Here is an 18,555-nt window from a genome sequence, read left to right on the forward strand (position 1 = left end):
GGTGCGCCTCCACGGCCCAGTATATCCTGTACCTGCTCCACGCACCCGGCCTCCAGTGAGTCTCTCCAGTCCGGTGTGTCCTGTTCCTGCTCCCAGCACTCGCCCTGAGGTGCGTGTTACCAGTCTGGCGCCACCTATGCCAGCCCCACGCATCAGGCCTCCAGTGTGCCTTCCCAGGTCCGGAGCCTCCTGCGACGTCCCCCGGTCCGGAGCCTCCTGCGACTTCCCAGGTCCGGAGCCTCCTGCGACGTGCCCCGGTCCGGAGCCTCCAGCGACGATGGCGGATTCGCAGGATGAGGGGGTTCGTCGTCCCACACCAGAGCCGCTTCCTATGCTGGCGGATAAGCAGGATGAGAGGGTTCTTCGTCCCGCACCAGAACCGCCTCCAATGCAGGAGGATCCGCGGGATGGGAAGGTTCTTCGTCCTGCACCAGAGCCGCATCCTATGCTGGTGGATCCACAGGAGGAGAGGGTTCTTCGTCCTGCACCAGAACCGCCACCGACACTAGACACCCACCCTAACCCTCTTTTTTTGTTGTTCCAGGTTTTGCATTCGGAGTCCGCACCTTTGGGGGGGGGGGGGGGTTACTGTCACATCCTGACCATAGAAAGCTTTTATTTTCTATGGTAGAGTAGGTCAGGGCGTGACAGGGGGTTTTGTCTAGTTTATTTATTTTTATGTTGGTTCTAGTTTCTTTTTTCTATGTTGGGGTTTTTGTATGATTCCCAGTTAGAGGCAGCTGGTTATCGTTGTCTCTAATTGGGGATCATATTTAAGTTGTTGTTTTTCCCACTAGGTTTTGTGGGAGATTATTTTCAGTTAGAGTATGTTGCACCTCTTCGTCAGGGTTTGTTTTTTGTTTATTAGTTTATTGTATGTATTGCATAGTTTCACAGATAAATAAAGATGTGGAACGATACACACGCTGCGCTTTGGTGCGCTCCTTTATACAACAAACGTGACACTACAAGAGTAAATGCCATTCCTGTTCATTGTGTTAATTGTTTTTGCATTTTACACATTCTTCTAGAATATTAAGATTATTTATTACATATTATAATAAAATGGTATCTATCCCAACAATGGGATTTGCAGGCTTTAGGGAACTTATACACTTCTGTATGCCTAATTGAAGCTACAAAAATGTTAATGTTCAACCTAAACATGTGATAACTATACAACGGAACAGATTAATATGTATGGCTAAAATGAACTATCTGAAAGCCATGCCTCTACTTAACTATACCTCTAGTCTTCTGATCTGATCAGCTGTGTCATATCTCAGTAACACAGCACTAACAACCCAACTTTGCTCTTTTTAAAGAAAAGAACTCAACGAAGTGATCCAACGCCTGCAACCCAGCAGTTAGGTCAACCAAACAACGCGGCTTTTTCAGGGTGTAGGATCATTATTATGCATGGTGTAACCTACAGTTATTAGTCACCCTGACTTTCTATCAACTATTTTACATGGTTAAAGTGCTAATGTAATTATAAACCTGGTCTATCAATAGGCTAGAACCGTATCCAAATTGCGTATGCATAAAGTTTAAGTTATGCACAGGTAGGCTATGGTTGATCTTTTTTTGCCTATCCTGATGTCTATTATGACATTGTGTTTAACTCTGTTTTATCAGGGTTTATGACTCAATCGAACTAAATACAGAACAGTGGCCTTTATATAGTTCTGACATTCAATGGAATATGCTGTTATATACTGAGCAATAAAGGTATAGACCTAGACAGGGCAGCACCATGGACAGTTCCTGATTTAACACAGGGACCCTGCACACCCATTTATAAAGATTCAGATGACACAGAAGGATGCACATTCCCTGTGATTTGATTGGTCCAGGGTAAAGGTCTCAAAATAAAACTGTACATGTATGAAATTATAAATAAGTGTTCTGGAGACCCGTTGACAGAGGCTATGGGATACAGATTTCAGGATTGCATATTTCTGTCATTTTTGGGGGCATGCAGTAAGGGTTTACTTTCATCTAAGATGTAGTCATTAAATTATTCCAATGGTTTACCCATGCCAATTGAACGGTGGTGGTGGTATATTATCGAGGAAGGGCGGATACAATACACCAATTGTTATTCATTCCACTTTAACAGGAAATATATAGCACAATGCAGAATATGACTACCATATTGATGTTGGCTGGCTAGCTCACTCGCTGGGGTTTTCCCTTATGATGGAAGTTTTGGGTTATAGATGCAGCCAGGGTGTTTATGCATACACAATATCATTTTCATAAATGAAAAACCTCCCCTGCAGAAGTAACATCTGTGCCTCGCTCGGTTTCTATACACTATGGTCCTAAGTCCTAAATGGCACATATCACGGACTACTTTCGACTAGGACTCGTGGTGTTCTGATCCAAAGTAGTAGGGTTCCATTTGGGACTTCGCCATGGAGGCATGTGAACGCCCATTGACTGCAGCTACCCGTGGCATGGCAGGAAAAACGCTTGTTTTGTCCTTCAGCCTTAAAGGTCTGCCTACATTTAATAGGGGGGGTGTTTGCTCATTTTCATTCATATTAAGTTGCTTTGTAATTTTAATAATCTATTAAGATTTTAAGCAAACAATCTTAAAGGACAATATTGTAGAAGAGAATAATATAGTTTCAACATGGGCAAATAAATGTTCACTATCCATCGTGCGTAACAGTGATTTATGAAAATAATAATCGGGACTAGATTGTGTCGGATGATTTGCCAGACCAAAAGGACAATCCCAATAGAAGTCAAGGTTATTTTGCAACCATGCGGGCTGAGGGATTTTAAACCGTTGCGAAATCTTACTTAGTTTTGCCTTAAAAACACGTGGTTTGAGAGTTTAAGCTGTACGTTTACTTTAGATGTTATTTTTACTTATAATGTGATTATGAACCTATAATAGAGATGTTGGTAGGTTAACAGACAATAATGATAGAAATTGTAGGCTACTCATTCACTTTATTATATAAATAATTGAGTGCTCCTCATGAGATATACATTATACATTTATCTCAACGCAATTATGTACACTTGAATCACATTGGGAGAGAATGAAACGTTTAAACCTTCGAAATAAAATATAGGATAAATAACGAACATATTATGAGTAATGTAATGGCACACGGTCCTCTAATGGGGCCTAACACCCTCCTACATTGTAAAATGTTTACAAATAATATACAACACTCATTGAATTTGAGCATCAGATGCTGCAAATGGCTCTTCTTCACTGATTTGCACATTCATGCAATGGCACAATGAGATGGTGCCTGGTTTGTTCCAAAATGTGCTGCAGATGATTTCGCATGGGGTATGGCCCACGGTCAATGTACATGTTTTATATGAAGTAATAAGTAATTCGTTTTATACAATGAGTATTTCCAGGTGATAGTTAAGCTTTTTATACACAATCAAGGTATTTAGGCTACTTTGCAAGTAAGTATCCCCTATGTATTGTCCACCTATTCAGCGATATAACATTCCTGATTGTTAAGTAGCCAAGATAGGCTATGTTTTGGGAGATAATAAAATGTTCAATATTGTGCAGCTTTGCATGAATTGCAGTAAATAATCGCTAACGCAACAGAGTATAAGCACTTGCCTCTGTATAGATAATGATCTTTCATAAAACGGTTGCATCATATAAACATGACATAACTATTTTATAAAACATAACATGGAGTTACGTGAAATGAAATAGGAACTAATAATTAATAATGCTGTACAAAATCACAACAAAATTATTCAGGATAGGATAGATAGATCACTTGTAAAATGCAGGTTGAAAAATATAGAAATACTTATTATATATTTTTTATTGGCCCAAGTATTTGTTTAGAAATTGCATAGTTTTCCAAATTATTGCTTGTGATTTTGTAACATGGATAATCAACACATTCTCAGTATGGTCACCACTATTTCCACAATGTGACCTGTACCATAATGTAGAAGCGAATACAATACAGTACATTTGGTGAAAAATAATATGCATATGCATCCGCACTTCTAAAGGCAGTAACAACAATAAATACATACAAGCGGATTATAATTGCTATTTTGCGTCAGTGGCAAGAGGATACCATATCATGACGCACGCTTATCAGTCTTTGATGCACGTTCAATGTATTTACGACTCATGAAATATAGCGTTAAGCTGAGCATTCATGACTCTCTCGTGATGAGTGTGTCCTTCGTACGACATAATGTTTTCCATCGGTATCTCACACCGCGGCGCAGAGCTCGGGTAAAGGGGCCCGTGTCCCTGCGGACCTGCCAGTCCCGCAGCAGCCTGGTAGTGCATGGTAAAGGCGTAGTTCTTTTCGAACTCTGACGAAGGCTCGTGTTTGAAGGAAAAGTTCCCGTTGACACTCAGTGGTGGGCTTAAGGGTCCGTCGAATGATGGACTAGTGCAGTCTGTAAGCGGCAGCGCGGTCTCAAAGAATGGCTCCAGCGCGCTTCCGTATGAATGGGGCTTGACGTGGAAGACGTGGGAGCTGTCCATTGTACCATATGGAGGGCTGGGAAGACCCGGAGTCTGGTAGGAGTAGGGATGCGCGGCGAAGGAAGCACTTGCTGGTTGCATATGAGATGGTATCTCCTGTGTCTGCTCCGGGAGGAAAGTTCTGGGGTTGAGCTGGAGACAGCCTGCCACTAGGTTAGTAGTGGGCTGAGACAAGCCCCTACACAAGGCCTGGACAAATGATATGACGTCTGGGCTCTTCCCTGACCGCAGGATCTCTGACAGGGCCCAGATGTAGTTTTTTGCCAGTCGCAGAGTCTCGATTTTTGAGAGCTTTTGGGTTTTGGAGTAACATGGCACAACTTTACGCAAACTCTCCAGCGCGTCGTTGAGTCCGTGCATACGATTCCTTTCCCGCGCGTTCGCCTTGTGGCGCCTCATCTTAAACCTCTGCATCCTGGCTTTTGTCATTTTCTTCTTTTTTGGTCCACGACGTTTAGGCTTTTGATCGTCGCCTTCCTCTTCCTCTTCTTCCTCTTCCTCCTCCTCATCATCCTCATCCAGTCTGTTTAACCCATCTTCGTCGTCATCCTCGAGGCCCCCGTGCATGGACTCAAGCGCGCCGTTGTTCTTCTCCATATCCTGTTCGTTCTGGGAGCGCTGACATTCGTCAGTCCAGGTCGCAGAATCCTGGGGTTCTGATGACATCATGGTCTGTTCCGTGTAGGATTTAGTCATATTGGAAATCTGTCAATAAAAAAGAGATCCGTGAGCAGACTCATTTGGACATCATTTGGTACTTGACTAACAGCCTATTCAGTAAGAGTTCGTTTTGGAACAGGTGTATTAGGCTACTAATCTAAGTCAAACAAAAACATATTTTTGTATCAGAACCAATATTACTTTTGCAATACCGATGATTATATGTATCATACAAATTCATAAGAATTTAAGAGCAAAATGTAGAACATTAATTTGTGGTCAGGATAAACCAAAACATAGGAGCATAATACATAAATTATTAAATTATCACCTAATAACTTGACATAAGTCAATTTGATCAAAATTATTTTCAATTACTTATTTTTAAATCTCCAGTAAACTGAGACATCTGAAATCTGAGTTCAATAAGAATATCTGAATCCCTGTTTCCTTTCTGTAACAGGTGCGAAATGGTCACATCACCTCTCATCTGAGAAGGTTTGTATCAATAAATAATTCAAGCTTGTTCAGAAAACCTTTAACTGCTGAATAATTGTAGCCTGCTTTATGGCAATGTAACAGACAAATCACAGCATTCCTTTCACCCAAAACATTTGCATAAATAAGTTATTACATTATATGATTTATAAATAAATACCTATGTTTTGCAGAATGATCTTGTTATGACTCTGGCATGCCCCTCCTGAAGTGTGAGGTCCGGTGAATGGACTGTAATGTGGCTGCGCCGACGGATGCTCGTGTTATATAGTGCTGCTGCTGATGCTGCGGGGGACTGGGAGAGAGAGATGAACCTGTATGTCTCTATGGTTGTATCCCTAATACCATCACCACCGCTTCACCCAATGACTGGCAGGAACAGGCTCCACCCACCCATGGCCTTACTCTCGGCACGCGCCATATGGTCCATCTACGTCAAGCAGAAACGGCCCCAAGCATCACGTGACACGGTCCCATTTGTATTCGCCAGGGCTCTGTATTCCGCTCCTTTGTGGCCAAAAGAAAGTGGCCATCTGTCGCCAGTTAGGGCCTCCATGGATCCGTGTGGACCCGCAGGATGGATTAACCCTTTCGAGCATAGGACATATTCAATCACTACTAACACTCAAGCCCAACCCATTCCCCACGTGTGTCCTCTTATAATGGGTTGATTATGATGTTATTAATCATAAATATCATAATGACAGAATAATGTAGTTTTGCACATTAGCCCACTTTGCGGATATTGAACACACATTAAATAGCCTAATAAACACGCCAAGTCACCAAGGCAAGAATAAGGCCCTTGCTGACCGTAAAGGCCCCATACTGGCCCTTCATATCTATTTATCAGCGAATGATTATATTGTGAGACATTTTTTCAAATAAAAGTAGGCTATCCATGGAGAAGACCTAATACAATTATATGCTATGCAACATTGTAATTACAACAATGAATTTAGACCAACTGCATTACTTTTTTGGGTTTTGCTCACTGCTGCCTGCATCAGTGTTTATCTGCAATAGTTGAAGTGTTATTGTCCCCCATCTCTAGCAGTGCGTGATGTTGATTGGCAACAGTGGTTGTAATGTCTGGACGGAGCTGCTGAAGTTATGAGCCTGGAATCTGCCTCTCTTTTCAGTCTGCTGGTCGGCACGCAAGTCGCACGCGCACTAACAAAAGCCTGTTTCACAGCTCACTACCCTGATGCAACGTCCAAAATCTGCTGTCTTCTGTTCAATATAATGCCCCCCAAAAAATAGAAGTGTTGACCGTTGGACAGAAAGACAGCGTAACAAGTGGGGGTAACAACAGACAATCAAAACAGAACTGAACCACGAGAAATTATTAATATTTAAGCAGAATAGTTATAGAGCGGGACTATAAAATGTGCCCCATATAAATAATGAAAATGACAATCTGCTACCCAAACTAAAACCATACGGACTGTCTGGTCATTCACAAAATGAGTAAGTTTATATCTTCAGGATATAATCATTGGTTACTATCAGTGTCAGTTATGTGGAGGTGAGGATGGAGTCAAGCGCAGGACACAGAACTGAGTAAAATAACGTGCTTTACTCTCGAAGAAACTCACAAGTCAAAATGCACGCAGGGATAAATAATCCTGACACAAAACAACTAACACGATGACAAGCAAACAATCACGCACAAAACATAATGATAACCATAGATGGGAACCAGGTGTGAAGAATCAAGACATAACAAATGGAAAAAGAAATGTGGATGGTGGCAGCTAGAAAGCCGGTGACGATGACCGCCGAACGCCGCCCGAACAAGGAGAGGCACCAACTTCGGTGGAAGTCGTGACAGTTACTTGCATTTGGTCACATGGAAATGCAACCATAAGCACATAGGGATGAATTATGAATATCTTTAAAGCAGCAACCAGCAGTAGAAAAAAATAACAAAGCGACTCTCAGCCGTTGTTTTGGTAAAAAGCTGAGGGATGGGGCTGGAGAAATGTACCACTCTCAAATTCATAGACAGAGCTTTGGATGCAAGGACTGACCATCCATGGTATCAAAATTAAAGTTTTAACCATGTTTTTAGGCTGTACAGTATTTGTTTACATTTACTTTCTTTTCAAACATTGGAGCAAAACAAGTTTATATTTTGGGTTGTGATATGGTAGGACAGTTGAACTAAGCTTATGAGACATTTAGAAGTTATATTCTTCAAGAATCAATGGGAATATTTTATTCATTTATAAATACCTTTAAATAAACCTATTTATACTGAACAAAAATATAAACGCAATATGTAAAGTGTTGGTCTCATGTTTCATGAAATAAAGATCCCAAAAATTGTCCATATGCACAAAAATATTATTTCTCTCAAATTTTGAAAACAAATTTGTTTACAACTCCAACTCTGTTAGTGAGTATTTCACCTTTGCCAATAGAAAACATCCACCTGACAGGTGTGGCATATCAAGAAAACTATTAAACAGAATGATCATTACACAGGTGCACCTTGTGCTGGGGACAATAAAAGGCCACCCTAAAATCTGCAGTTTTATCACCCAACACAATGCCACAGATGTCTCAAGTTTTGAGGGAGCGTGCAATTGGCATGCTGACTGCAGGAATATCCACCAGAGCTGTTGTCAGAGAATTGGATGTGCATTTCTCTACCATAAGCCGCCTTCAACCTAGTTTTAGAGAATTTGGCAGTACGGCCAATCAGCCTCACAACCGCTGACCACGTGTAACCACACCAGCCCAGGATCTCCATATCCGGCTTCTTTATCCGCTGGATTGTCTGAGACCAGCCACACAGACAGCTGATGAAACTGAGGAGTATTTCTATCTGTAATAAAGCCCTTTTGTGGGGAAAAATGGGGCTGGCTCCCAAGTGGGTGGGCCTATGCCCTCCCAGGCCCACGCATGGCTGCGGCCCTGCCCAGTCTGGTAAAATCCATAGATTAGGGCCTAATTTATTTATTTCAATTGACTGATTTCCTTATATGAACTGTAACTCAGTAAAATCGTTCAAATTGTTGCATGTTGCGTCTATATTTTTGTTCAGTAAATATATATATATATAGCCTACAGTAGCCTGGGCCTGCTGATGGATAATTGCTAAAATAACTCCCTTCTTTATTCCAAACAAAAGGCGTAAAGTAAAACCATTTTGCCTAAATGATGGACAATCACAAAAATGTTAACTTGCAAATGGGAAATATGCCAGTTGTGTGTATTCATGGATGCCAAGAAAAGCCAGGCTTCTCTCTGTGTTCATAATTTCCTTTAATTCACAAGAGGCTGAATGTACTGTATCTCACCGGAGAAAGCATCAGAGTGAGCGAAACAGCCCCCTCTCTGTCTATGTATGTATAGGCCATCTATCTGATGCTGTCTGGTCCAAAAGAGTATGGCATTGTTGCAGTAGCAATGCGTGTGTATAATCACTGGGGAAGCCATACATAAAAGCCATATTACAACCTGTGTTGTGATAATTGTGTTGTTTGCTCTATGACCTGTTAGTTCATATGCCTTGCAACTGTGACATAGGCCCAAAGGCCGAGACAATAAGACGATACAGTGGCAGAATAAATTCAACCACAGCTTTGTTTTATCACAAAACCAGAGAGCAACCTCTGTCCAGTGAAGTCCACAAAGCATATTGCATGTAACAAACAGTTACATGATTTAAAGCATGGTCAAGCAAGTTAATGTTTGTGACATTTTTGGACGGACCACTAAACAACTATTGATTTAGAACCACGGAGAGTTACCACAAGTCGCAAAGAAAACAGGAGCTGCCTCCACTTTTCCAGCAACATTTCAACTTCAACATTTCAACATCATCAAATCACCTACACTTAGTCTAAACAGTGACATCCGAAATGGTCTATCACTCTATCATACAATACAAACTTGTATTTTTTGTTGTCCTAGGCTACCTGGCTAAAATGCTTGTTTGCTAGCCTAACTTCCTTTCATGGGCAATGTTAGCTAGTTAACATTGGCCTTCTACATCGAGCTACATTGAACTTCCATCCTCTGAAGCCAGGGGCACTACGTATGAATTAATGGCTGGATCAGAATCCCCATTATAATCAAATCAAACTTTGTTTGTCACATGCACCAAATACAAGTGTAGACCTTACCGTGAAATGCTTACTTACAAGCCCTTAACCAAAAGTGCAGTTCAAGAAGAGTTAAGAAAATATTTACCAAATAAACAAAAGTAAAAACCTTTAAATAATAAAAAGTAACACAATAACATAACAATAACGAGGCTATATACAGGGGGTACCGGTACCAAGTCAGTGTGCGGGGGTACAGGTTAGATGAGGTCATTTGAACATGTAGGTAGGGGTGAAGTGACTATGCATAGATAATAAACAGCGAGTAGCAGCAGTGTACAAAACAAGTGGGGGGGGGGGAAATGATATAGTCAGGTGGCCATTTGATTAATTGTTCAGCAGTCTTATGGCTTGGGGGTAGAAAATGTTAAGGAGCCTTTTGGTCCTAGACTTGGCGCTCCGGTACAGCTTGCCGTGTGGTAGCAGAGAAAACAATCTATGACTTGGGTGACTGGAGTCTCTGACAATTTTATGGGCTTTCCTCTGACACCTCGTATTATATAGGTCCTGTACTTCAGGAAGCTTGGCCCCAGTGATGTACTGGGCCGTACGCACTATCCTCTGTAGTGCCTTACGGTCAGATGCAGAGCAGTTGCCATACCAGGCGGTGATGCAACCGGTCAGGATGCTCTCGATGGTGCAGCTGTAGAACTTTTTGAGCATCTGGGGACCCATGTCAAATCTTTTCAGTCTCCTGAGGGGGAAAAGATTTTGTCGTGGCCTCTTCACGACTGTCTTGGTGTGTTTGGACCATGAAAGTTTGTTGGTGATGTGGACACCAAGGAACTTGAAACTTTCGACCCGCTCCACTACAGCCCCGTTGATGTTAATGGGGGCCTGTTTGGCCCGCCTTTTCTGTAGTCCACGATCAGCTCCTTTGTCTTGCTCACATTGAGGGAGAGGTTATTGTCCTGGCACCACACTGCCAGCTCTCTGACCTCCTCTCTATAGGCTGTCTTATCGTTATTTGTGATCAGGCCTACCACTGTTGTGTCGTCAGCAAACTTAATGATGGTGTTGGAGTCGTGTTTGGCCATGCAGTCATGGGTGAACAGGAAATACAGGAGGAGACTAAGTACACACCCCTGAGGGGCCCCAGTGTTGAGGATCAGCGTGGCAGATGTGCTGTTGCCACCCTTACCCCCTGGGGGTGGCATGTCAGGAAGTTGCCGAGGAAGGTGTTTAGTCCCAGGGTCCTTAGCTTAGTGATGAGCTTCGTGGGCGCTATGGTGTTGAACGCTGAGCTGTAGTCAATGAACAGCATTCTCACATAGGTGTTCCTTTTGTCCAGGTGGGAAAGGGCAGTGTGGAGTGCGATTGAGATCGCGTCATCTGTGGATCTGTTGGGGCTGTATGCGAATTGGAGTGGGTCTAGGGTATCCAGGAGGATGCCGTTGATGTGAGCCATGACCAGCTGTCACGTCCTGGCCAGTATAAGGGTTAATTGTTATTGTAGTTTGGTCAGGACGTGGCAGAGGGTTTTCGTTTTATGGTATTCGGGGTGGTGTGTTTGTTTGATTTGTGTATTCCGGGGTTTTTGGGGTTTTTGGGCACTGTTCCTTGTTATGTATGTCTATGATTGATCTAGCTGTTGTATATCTATGTGTGGTCAATTGGGGTTGGGACTCTCAATTGAAGGCAGGTGTTGTCATTTGCCTTTGATTGAGAGTCCCATATATTAGGGTGTGTTTGTATGTGTCTTTTGTGGGAGATTGTTGTGTGCACTGTGTTTGTTTGAGCCTGCCACACTGTTGCCGTTGTGAGTATTGTTTATTGTTTTGTTTTTTCTTCAAGTGGATACCTTACCTGTTTTTATCAGGAATAAACATGAGTGTCCACAATCCCGCTGCATTTTGGTCCTCCTTTCCTCAACACAACGAAATATGTGACAGAATCTCCCACCAACAAAGGACCAAGCAGCAGAGGAAAAGGGATTTCGAGTTGGACTGGTGGGAGAGATGGACCTGGGAGGAAGTTCTGGACGGGGCTGGACCTTGGCACCAGGCTGGGGAGTACCGTCGCCCACGGGAGGAAATTGAGGCAGCCAAGGCAGAGAGGCGGAGGTACGAGGCCTTGGACGCGCTGAGGGAGAAGCACGAGAGGCACCCCCAATAATTATTTTTGCGTGGTCCAGTACCAGCACCACGCACCAGGCTTCAAGTGCGTCATCCCAGTCCGACGTCGCCAGAACTGCCCACCAGTCAACAGTCACCAGAGCTGCCCGCCAGTCAACAGCCACCAGAGCTGCCCGCCAGTCAACAGTCACCAGAGCTGCCCGCCAGTCAACAGTCGCCAGAGCTGCCCGCCAGTCAACAGCCGCCAGAGCTGCCCGCCAGTCAACAGTCGCCAGAGCTGCCCGCCAGTCAACAGTCGCCAGAGCTGCCCGCCAGTCAACAGTCGCCAGAGCTGCCCGCCAGTCAACAGTCGCCAGAGCTGCCCGCCAGTCAACAGTCGCCAGAGCTGCCCGCCAGTCAACAGTGGCCAGACTGCCCCGAGCTGCCAGAGCTGCCAGACTGCCCCGAGCTGCCAGAGCGGCCAGACTGCCCCGAGCTGCCAGAGCGGCCAGACTGCCCCGAGCTGCCAGAGCGGCCAGACTGCCCCGGGCCTGCCAGAGCGGCCCGACTGCCCCCCGGGCCTGCCAGAGTGGCCCGACTGCCCCCCGGGCCTGCCAGAGCGGCCCGACTGCCCCCCGGGCCTGCCAGAGTGGCCCGACTGCCTGGAACGCGGCCAGAACCGGAGCCTCCTCCAGATATAGTTGGGTTGGGTAGGGGGGGTGTAGCACAGTGCTGTCGTTGACGGCAGCCACCCCCCTTCCCTCCCTTTAGTAGGGGGAATTTTTTTGTTGTTGTTTTTGTTTGGGGTTGTTGTTTTTTCTTATGGTGCTTCCGGGGTTAGCACCTTTAGGGGGGGGTAGTGTCACGTCCTGGCCAGTGTAAGGGTTAATTGGTATTGTAGTTTGGTAAGGACGTGGCAGAGGGTATTCACAATCCCGCTGCATTTTGGTCCTCCTTTCCTCAACACAACGAAATACGTGACACCAGCCTTTCAAAGAACTTCATGGCTACCAATGTGAGTGCTATGGGCGGTAATTATTTAGGCAGGTTACCTTTGCTTCCTTGGGCACAGGGACTATGGTGGTCTGCTTGAAACATGTAGGTATTACAGACTCAGTCAGGGAGAGGTTGAAAATGTCATTGAAGACACTTGCCAGTTGTTCAGCGCATGTTTTGAGTACACGTCCTGGTAATCTATCTGGCCCCGCGGCTTTGTGAATGTTGACCTGTTTAAAGGTCTTGCTCACATTGGCTACTGAGAACGTTATCACACAGTCATACAGAACAGCTGGTGCTCTTGTGCATGCTTCAGTGTTGCTCGCCTCAAAGCAAGTATAAAAGCATTCAGTTTGTCACTGGGCATCTCGCGTCTGGGTTTCCCTTTGTAGTCCGTAATAGTTTTCAAGCTCTGCCACATCTGACGAGTGTCAGAGCTGGTGTAGTAGGATTCAATCTTAATTCGGTATTGACCCTTTGCTTGTTTGATGGTTCGTCTGAGGGCATAGCGGAATTTCTTATAAGTGTCCAGATTAATGTCCCGCTCCTTGAAAGCGGCAGCTCTAGCCTTTAGCTCGATGTGTATGTTGCCTATAATCCATGGCTTCTGATTGGGATATAGGTACGGTCACTTTGGGGATGACGTCGTCAGTGCACTTATTGATAAAGCTGATGACTGAGGTGGTATACTCCTCAATGCCATTGGATGAATCCCGGAACATATTACAGTCTTTGCTAGCAAAACAGTCCTGTAGCGTAGCATCCGTGTCATCTGACCACTTCCATATTGAGTGAGTCACTGGTATTTCCTGCTTTAGTTTTTGCTTGTAAGCAGGAATCAGGAGGATAGATTTGTGGTTAGATTTGCCAAATGGAGGGCGGGGGAGAGCTTTGTATGCATCCCTGTGTGTGCAGTAAAGGTGGTCTAGGGTTTTTTTTCCTCTGGTTGCACATGTGACATGCTGGTAAAAAAATGTGTTAAACTGATTTAAGTTTGCCTGCATTAAAGTCCCTGGCCACTAGGAGTGCCGCTTCTAAGTGAGCATTTTCTTGTTTGCTTATGGCCTTATAGAGTTTGTTAAGTGCAGTCTTAGTGCCGGCATCAGTCTGTGGTGGTAAATAGACGGTTAAGAATAATATAGATGAGAACTCTCTTGGTAGATTGTGTGGTCTACAGCTTATCATAAGGTACTCTACCTCAGGCGAGCAATACCTCGAGACTTCTTTAATGTTAGACATCACGCACCAGCTGCTGTTGACAAAAAGACACACACCCCCACCCCTCGTCTTACCAGACGTAGCTTCTCTGTTCTGCCGGTGCATGGAAAATCACGGCAGTTCTATATTATCCGTGTCATTCGTCAGCCACGAATCGGTGAAATATAAGATATTACAGTTCTTAATGTCCCGTTGGTAGGATAATCGTAATCGTAGGTTATCAATTTTATTTTCCATTGATTGCATGTTAGCAAGTATAATGGATGGCAGTGGGAGTTTACTCGCTCGCCTACGGATTCTCAGATGTCAGCCCGATCTGCATCCTCTTTTTGCTCCATCTTTTCTTCACGCAAATTATGGGGATTTGGGCCTGTTCCCGGCAGAGCAGTATATCCTTCTCGTCGGACTTGTTAAAGGAAAAAGCTCCTTTCAGTTCTTGGTGAGTCGGAGACGGTAGCAGCAACATTATGTACAAAATAAGTTTTCAAAAAAAGTTACAAACAACAACAAAAAACGAACAAAATAGCACAATTGGTTACGAGCATGTAAAACGTGAGCCATCCTCTTCGGCGCCATCTTAACAACATGGAGAATTGCCCAGTATGGAGAATTAAGTAAACCACAAGTCCAAATCCCTATTTCCATCCATGGCAAACTTAGGAAAGGGACAATTTTAGCAAGCTAGTTAAACACTGGAGGACAACAACACAATCAGATGCAACAATTCAAGTTTTTTCTGTCAATGACATATGCTCTCAATGCGATTTAATAGGACTGACGCCAAATCCAAACTGGCACAGCAGGACCATTCACAGTTGAGCTCACTCACTTTAGCTCAATGCTGATGGGCTATTATGTTGTACTTTTTTTTATCAAGGGAGGCCAAATTCTAGCTGGCTTCCCTTGCATTCAATGCTACGGGCAGCAACAATCTCCATCAAAATGCCTAAAGTTAAACTCCATAGTGTTTGACACCCCAAGAAAAACACCACAAGTTCACACAGTTTGCTCAGCTCTGAATCATCCGCGTGGGTCTATATTTAACAGGTTCTTTTAAAATTGCCCTGTTGAGCAGCCCAGAGCACGGCTCTGCTTAGTGATAACTAGGTAATCTTCAAGTGGCCACAGAACCTGGTCACCTCGAAGTACTGCCTGAGAGAGAAGCAGGGAACACCTTATTTTGATTCTTTCATAAAACCAGGTCAAGTTGTGTTGGTCGAAAGTACCCTGCTAGAATGCTAGAAGAAGGTCCATCACACATTTTCCCAGACTATATATTTCTATGACCATGTAAACAGTGGAAGCAGACGGTTGAGATTTTCAACACCGCCCACATCACTTCAACACCGCCCAAGGTAGGGTTCCCTCGGTCCTGTCCCCTTGTTGGTTATTTGAATCGGCTGTGTAGTGATGGGGCAAAAAACTAAACGTGGGCTGCTCTAAAGGGGGAAAACAACAAATAAACGAAACAATTTGTTTGTTTTACAGACCATTATTACTAACTTAGGCTTCAATAATACACTGTAAGACCAGACTTTTTGGGTCAGCTATGAATATTTTGCACTGCTGTGATGGTGTAAAAAAATGCAGTCAACTGAATGAGCAATTTAAGCTGTGGTTAGAGCTGAAACTCCCGAAGTCACCCAACCGTTATAATCAGGGGTGTAGTGCCACTTCCACGCTCAGCCACTTCTCAGAATGGTGCTATGTCTTGCAAGATCACTTAATGATTCATTAGTATTTTACATAACAAAACGAATACCAAAAACACCACTTAATTTCTTATGACAATTTAGGATTTTTCTCATGTGAATAGAACTCAACAGCAGGTGCCGTAGTCTAAACTATGCTTTGAATGACACAAGACACAGGTGGCTGTGTTCAACTCCATCTGCTCTAAAATTCGATTAAACAGTAGTTAGGCTACTTAGCCTACATCATTCAAGAAGACCGTAAATGCATATTCACATGAAACAGATTGGGATCCAATGGTTGGCATGCATGCAGCATGGACGTTTTACCTGTAAAACGTGAAGAATTATTATTCATGATTGACAGTGATGACGGCCTAATTTATAATAACCACTTATGCCTACACTTATGTGTAGGCATATGGAATCGTGCAATGTGGAGGATGTAGGCCGATTGTATGTATATTCTACAATGATTTTATAGCCTACAATAGGCTACATGTAGGTACCAACTTTCATTCAGAAATGATGATGTAATAATAATACAAAATGGCGCTCCGGTAGGCTACCTAAAAGATAGCACTACACCACTGGTTATAATAAATGTAAAGCAATTGCCATTTGTGGTCAACTGATAGTTCCAGCTACGTTTTGATTGGGACAGCATCGTTTTGATTGGGACAGCATCGTTTTGATTGGGACAGCATAGTTTTGATTGGGACAGCATCGTTGCTGCCTTGAGACAAGCCTTGATAAATCAATCAATGTCAGATTGTTGTTTGCGCTGAATCTCCGTTTGGATATTTAGTTACAATTATGCTGGGAAATGTTAGCTATGAGTGCTCGTGATCATTAGTCTAGCAATTGAAAGCAATGCAGATATTCTCTACACACACACACACACATTAGGCCTATAGCCTACCCGATGAGTTTCCCTGATGTTTTCCTGAACTTTCCAATACTTTCTGATGCATTTCACTTAGTCTACTGATGCGAATCCACTTTTACACCTTTCCTATAGGCTATTCAAGTAATTTTGACATATTTTCTTATTGGTTAAAAATAATGCCTACATCGTTTGAAAAACAATCTAGCTGAAACCACTAGCCTATTACTTGATTGATTTACTGCATTTATTCTCTTGTAATTGTAGGCTAGACTACTTGCTGATAGATTATTTTAAATATTATTGTGACAGTAGTCCTACCTACACAATAATCTCCTATTGGGTTACTGACCACCATCCATTCAATTAATAACAACAAGTGTTGATTATTTGGCCTTAGGGAGAGCACAGCGTACTGAAGAAAACATAGCACAGCAGGAAGCAACACAATCTCACATTCAATTCGTGCATATATGTACATTTCGTGCGTTTTCAGGAAGAGGTGCTGGAAGTGCCGCAGAAAAATTGAAATACATTTGCCAAATTATATAATTACTCCTGTCTCTACAGAAATAAATGAAATAATTGCGAATACTACACCATAGAGCATAATTTAGCCACAGAGGATTAATAGCTTATTTAAAAAATGTATTTCTGTAGATTGTGTTTTGTCACGTTATGAGCGCATAGGCCTAGAGTTGGGAATCAAGCAAATGGTCAGCCCGCGCGACAAATATCAAACAGATGATTGTTGAGTTGTTGCTGGTGTCAATGTGGCTGTCGATCAACAGCAGCCAGCAGCTAAATTATATTTAGCATTATTTCAAAATACAATTGATGGAAAAAACTGTTTGTATAATAAGTGAATGAAGTGAATTAATTTCCTCATCATATTGTAGGCTTGAGATCTGTCTTTTCATTGGCCTATGCTATTGGTTGCATCGAAGACATGGGTCGTCCTTTTATTGATCTCAGTATGTCAATGTCAGAGTAGCTTGTCATTTTGTGTGGTATAAAAAAACATATTATTGAAATGTCTACAGTCATTTAAAGTTACGTAGAATTGCAGGAAATTATTTTCGAAAAGGCTATTTTTTTCTCAGCCCCTGGTCTTCAGGACTTATCCCCAAATGTTATGAAACTCTGGTGACCGCCCTAAGACCAGGCTATCGGTTAAACATATTAGCTAAACATATTTGCCAAGCGTTTTCAGACACAAATAGAAGTGTGCAAATTCAACTAATTCCTTTATATTGTATCCATATTGTAATAGTGTTGTCTTTTTTGCAAATATTATTAATGTATTATGTGCTCAATAATATGATACTTTATTGTTTGCTCTTAAAACCAAATATTAAATGCAAAAATATAAACCAGGTTTATATTGTGTCAAAATCCGCAAAGCAAGCCGTTTTCCCAGTGACCTCATAGCATAGTTTAACGAATCCTTCTTCCGTCTCACCAGAGAGAACATGCACTGTGTTCAACTCGGTGTTTGGATGCAAACAAAACCTAAACCCATTGCAGCTATTTGAATATGAGTATCTGACCTTCCATTCCCTAATCAGAACCCCGCCCGGCCTTGTCTCAGAGCAGGGAAACCATCCTGAGTCCCTACTCCAAGTCTTTCACTAATGCCCTTCCGCTTGAATAGACGCTTAGATTGCAATGAAATGCTAAACGGAATTAATTCACTTTCATCGCACTAATTGCTTATGCAAAAATGCAAATGTGCATTAATTAGTTAGACCACTGATTAGTTATTTGGTATTGGCGTGTAATAAATCACGCTGGAAGGTGCAGACAGTGAAAATGTCCCAAATGACACCCTATTCCCTATTTAGTGCACTATTTGTGACAAGGGCGCATATAGGGCTCTGGTCAAAAGTAGTGCACTATGTAGGGAATATGGTGCCATTTGGGATGC

General features: G+C 43.0%; 1 protein-coding gene across 1 annotated transcript; it reads right to left on the reverse strand.

Moving 5' to 3' along the window:
• Positions 1–2,952: 2,952 nt before the first annotated feature.
• Positions 2,953–5,975, reverse strand: LOC115155662 (neurogenic differentiation factor 1). Its single transcript, XM_029702515.1, has 2 exons — positions 5,829–5,975; positions 2,953–5,215 (listed from the first exon to the last, which is right to left on the reverse strand). Exon 2 carries the CDS (start codon positions 5,204–5,206, stop codon positions 4,136–4,138), a length of 1,071 nt encoding a protein of 356 aa, XP_029558375.1. The 5' UTR covers positions 5,207–5,215; positions 5,829–5,975; the 3' UTR covers positions 2,953–4,135.
• Positions 5,976–18,555: the final 12,580 nt, after the last annotated feature.

Source organism: Salmo trutta, chromosome 20, assembly GCF_901001165.1.
Source record: "Salmo trutta chromosome 20, fSalTru1.1, whole genome shotgun sequence".
In the NCBI taxonomy this organism is placed as follows: domain Eukaryota; kingdom Metazoa; phylum Chordata; class Actinopteri; order Salmoniformes; family Salmonidae; genus Salmo; species Salmo trutta.

Excerpts from the sequence above, each read along its gene's own strand:
- LOC115155662 (XM_029702515.1), bottom strand. The coding sequence starts at position 5,206 with ATGACTAAATCCTACACGGAACAGACCATGATGTCATCAGAACCCCAG.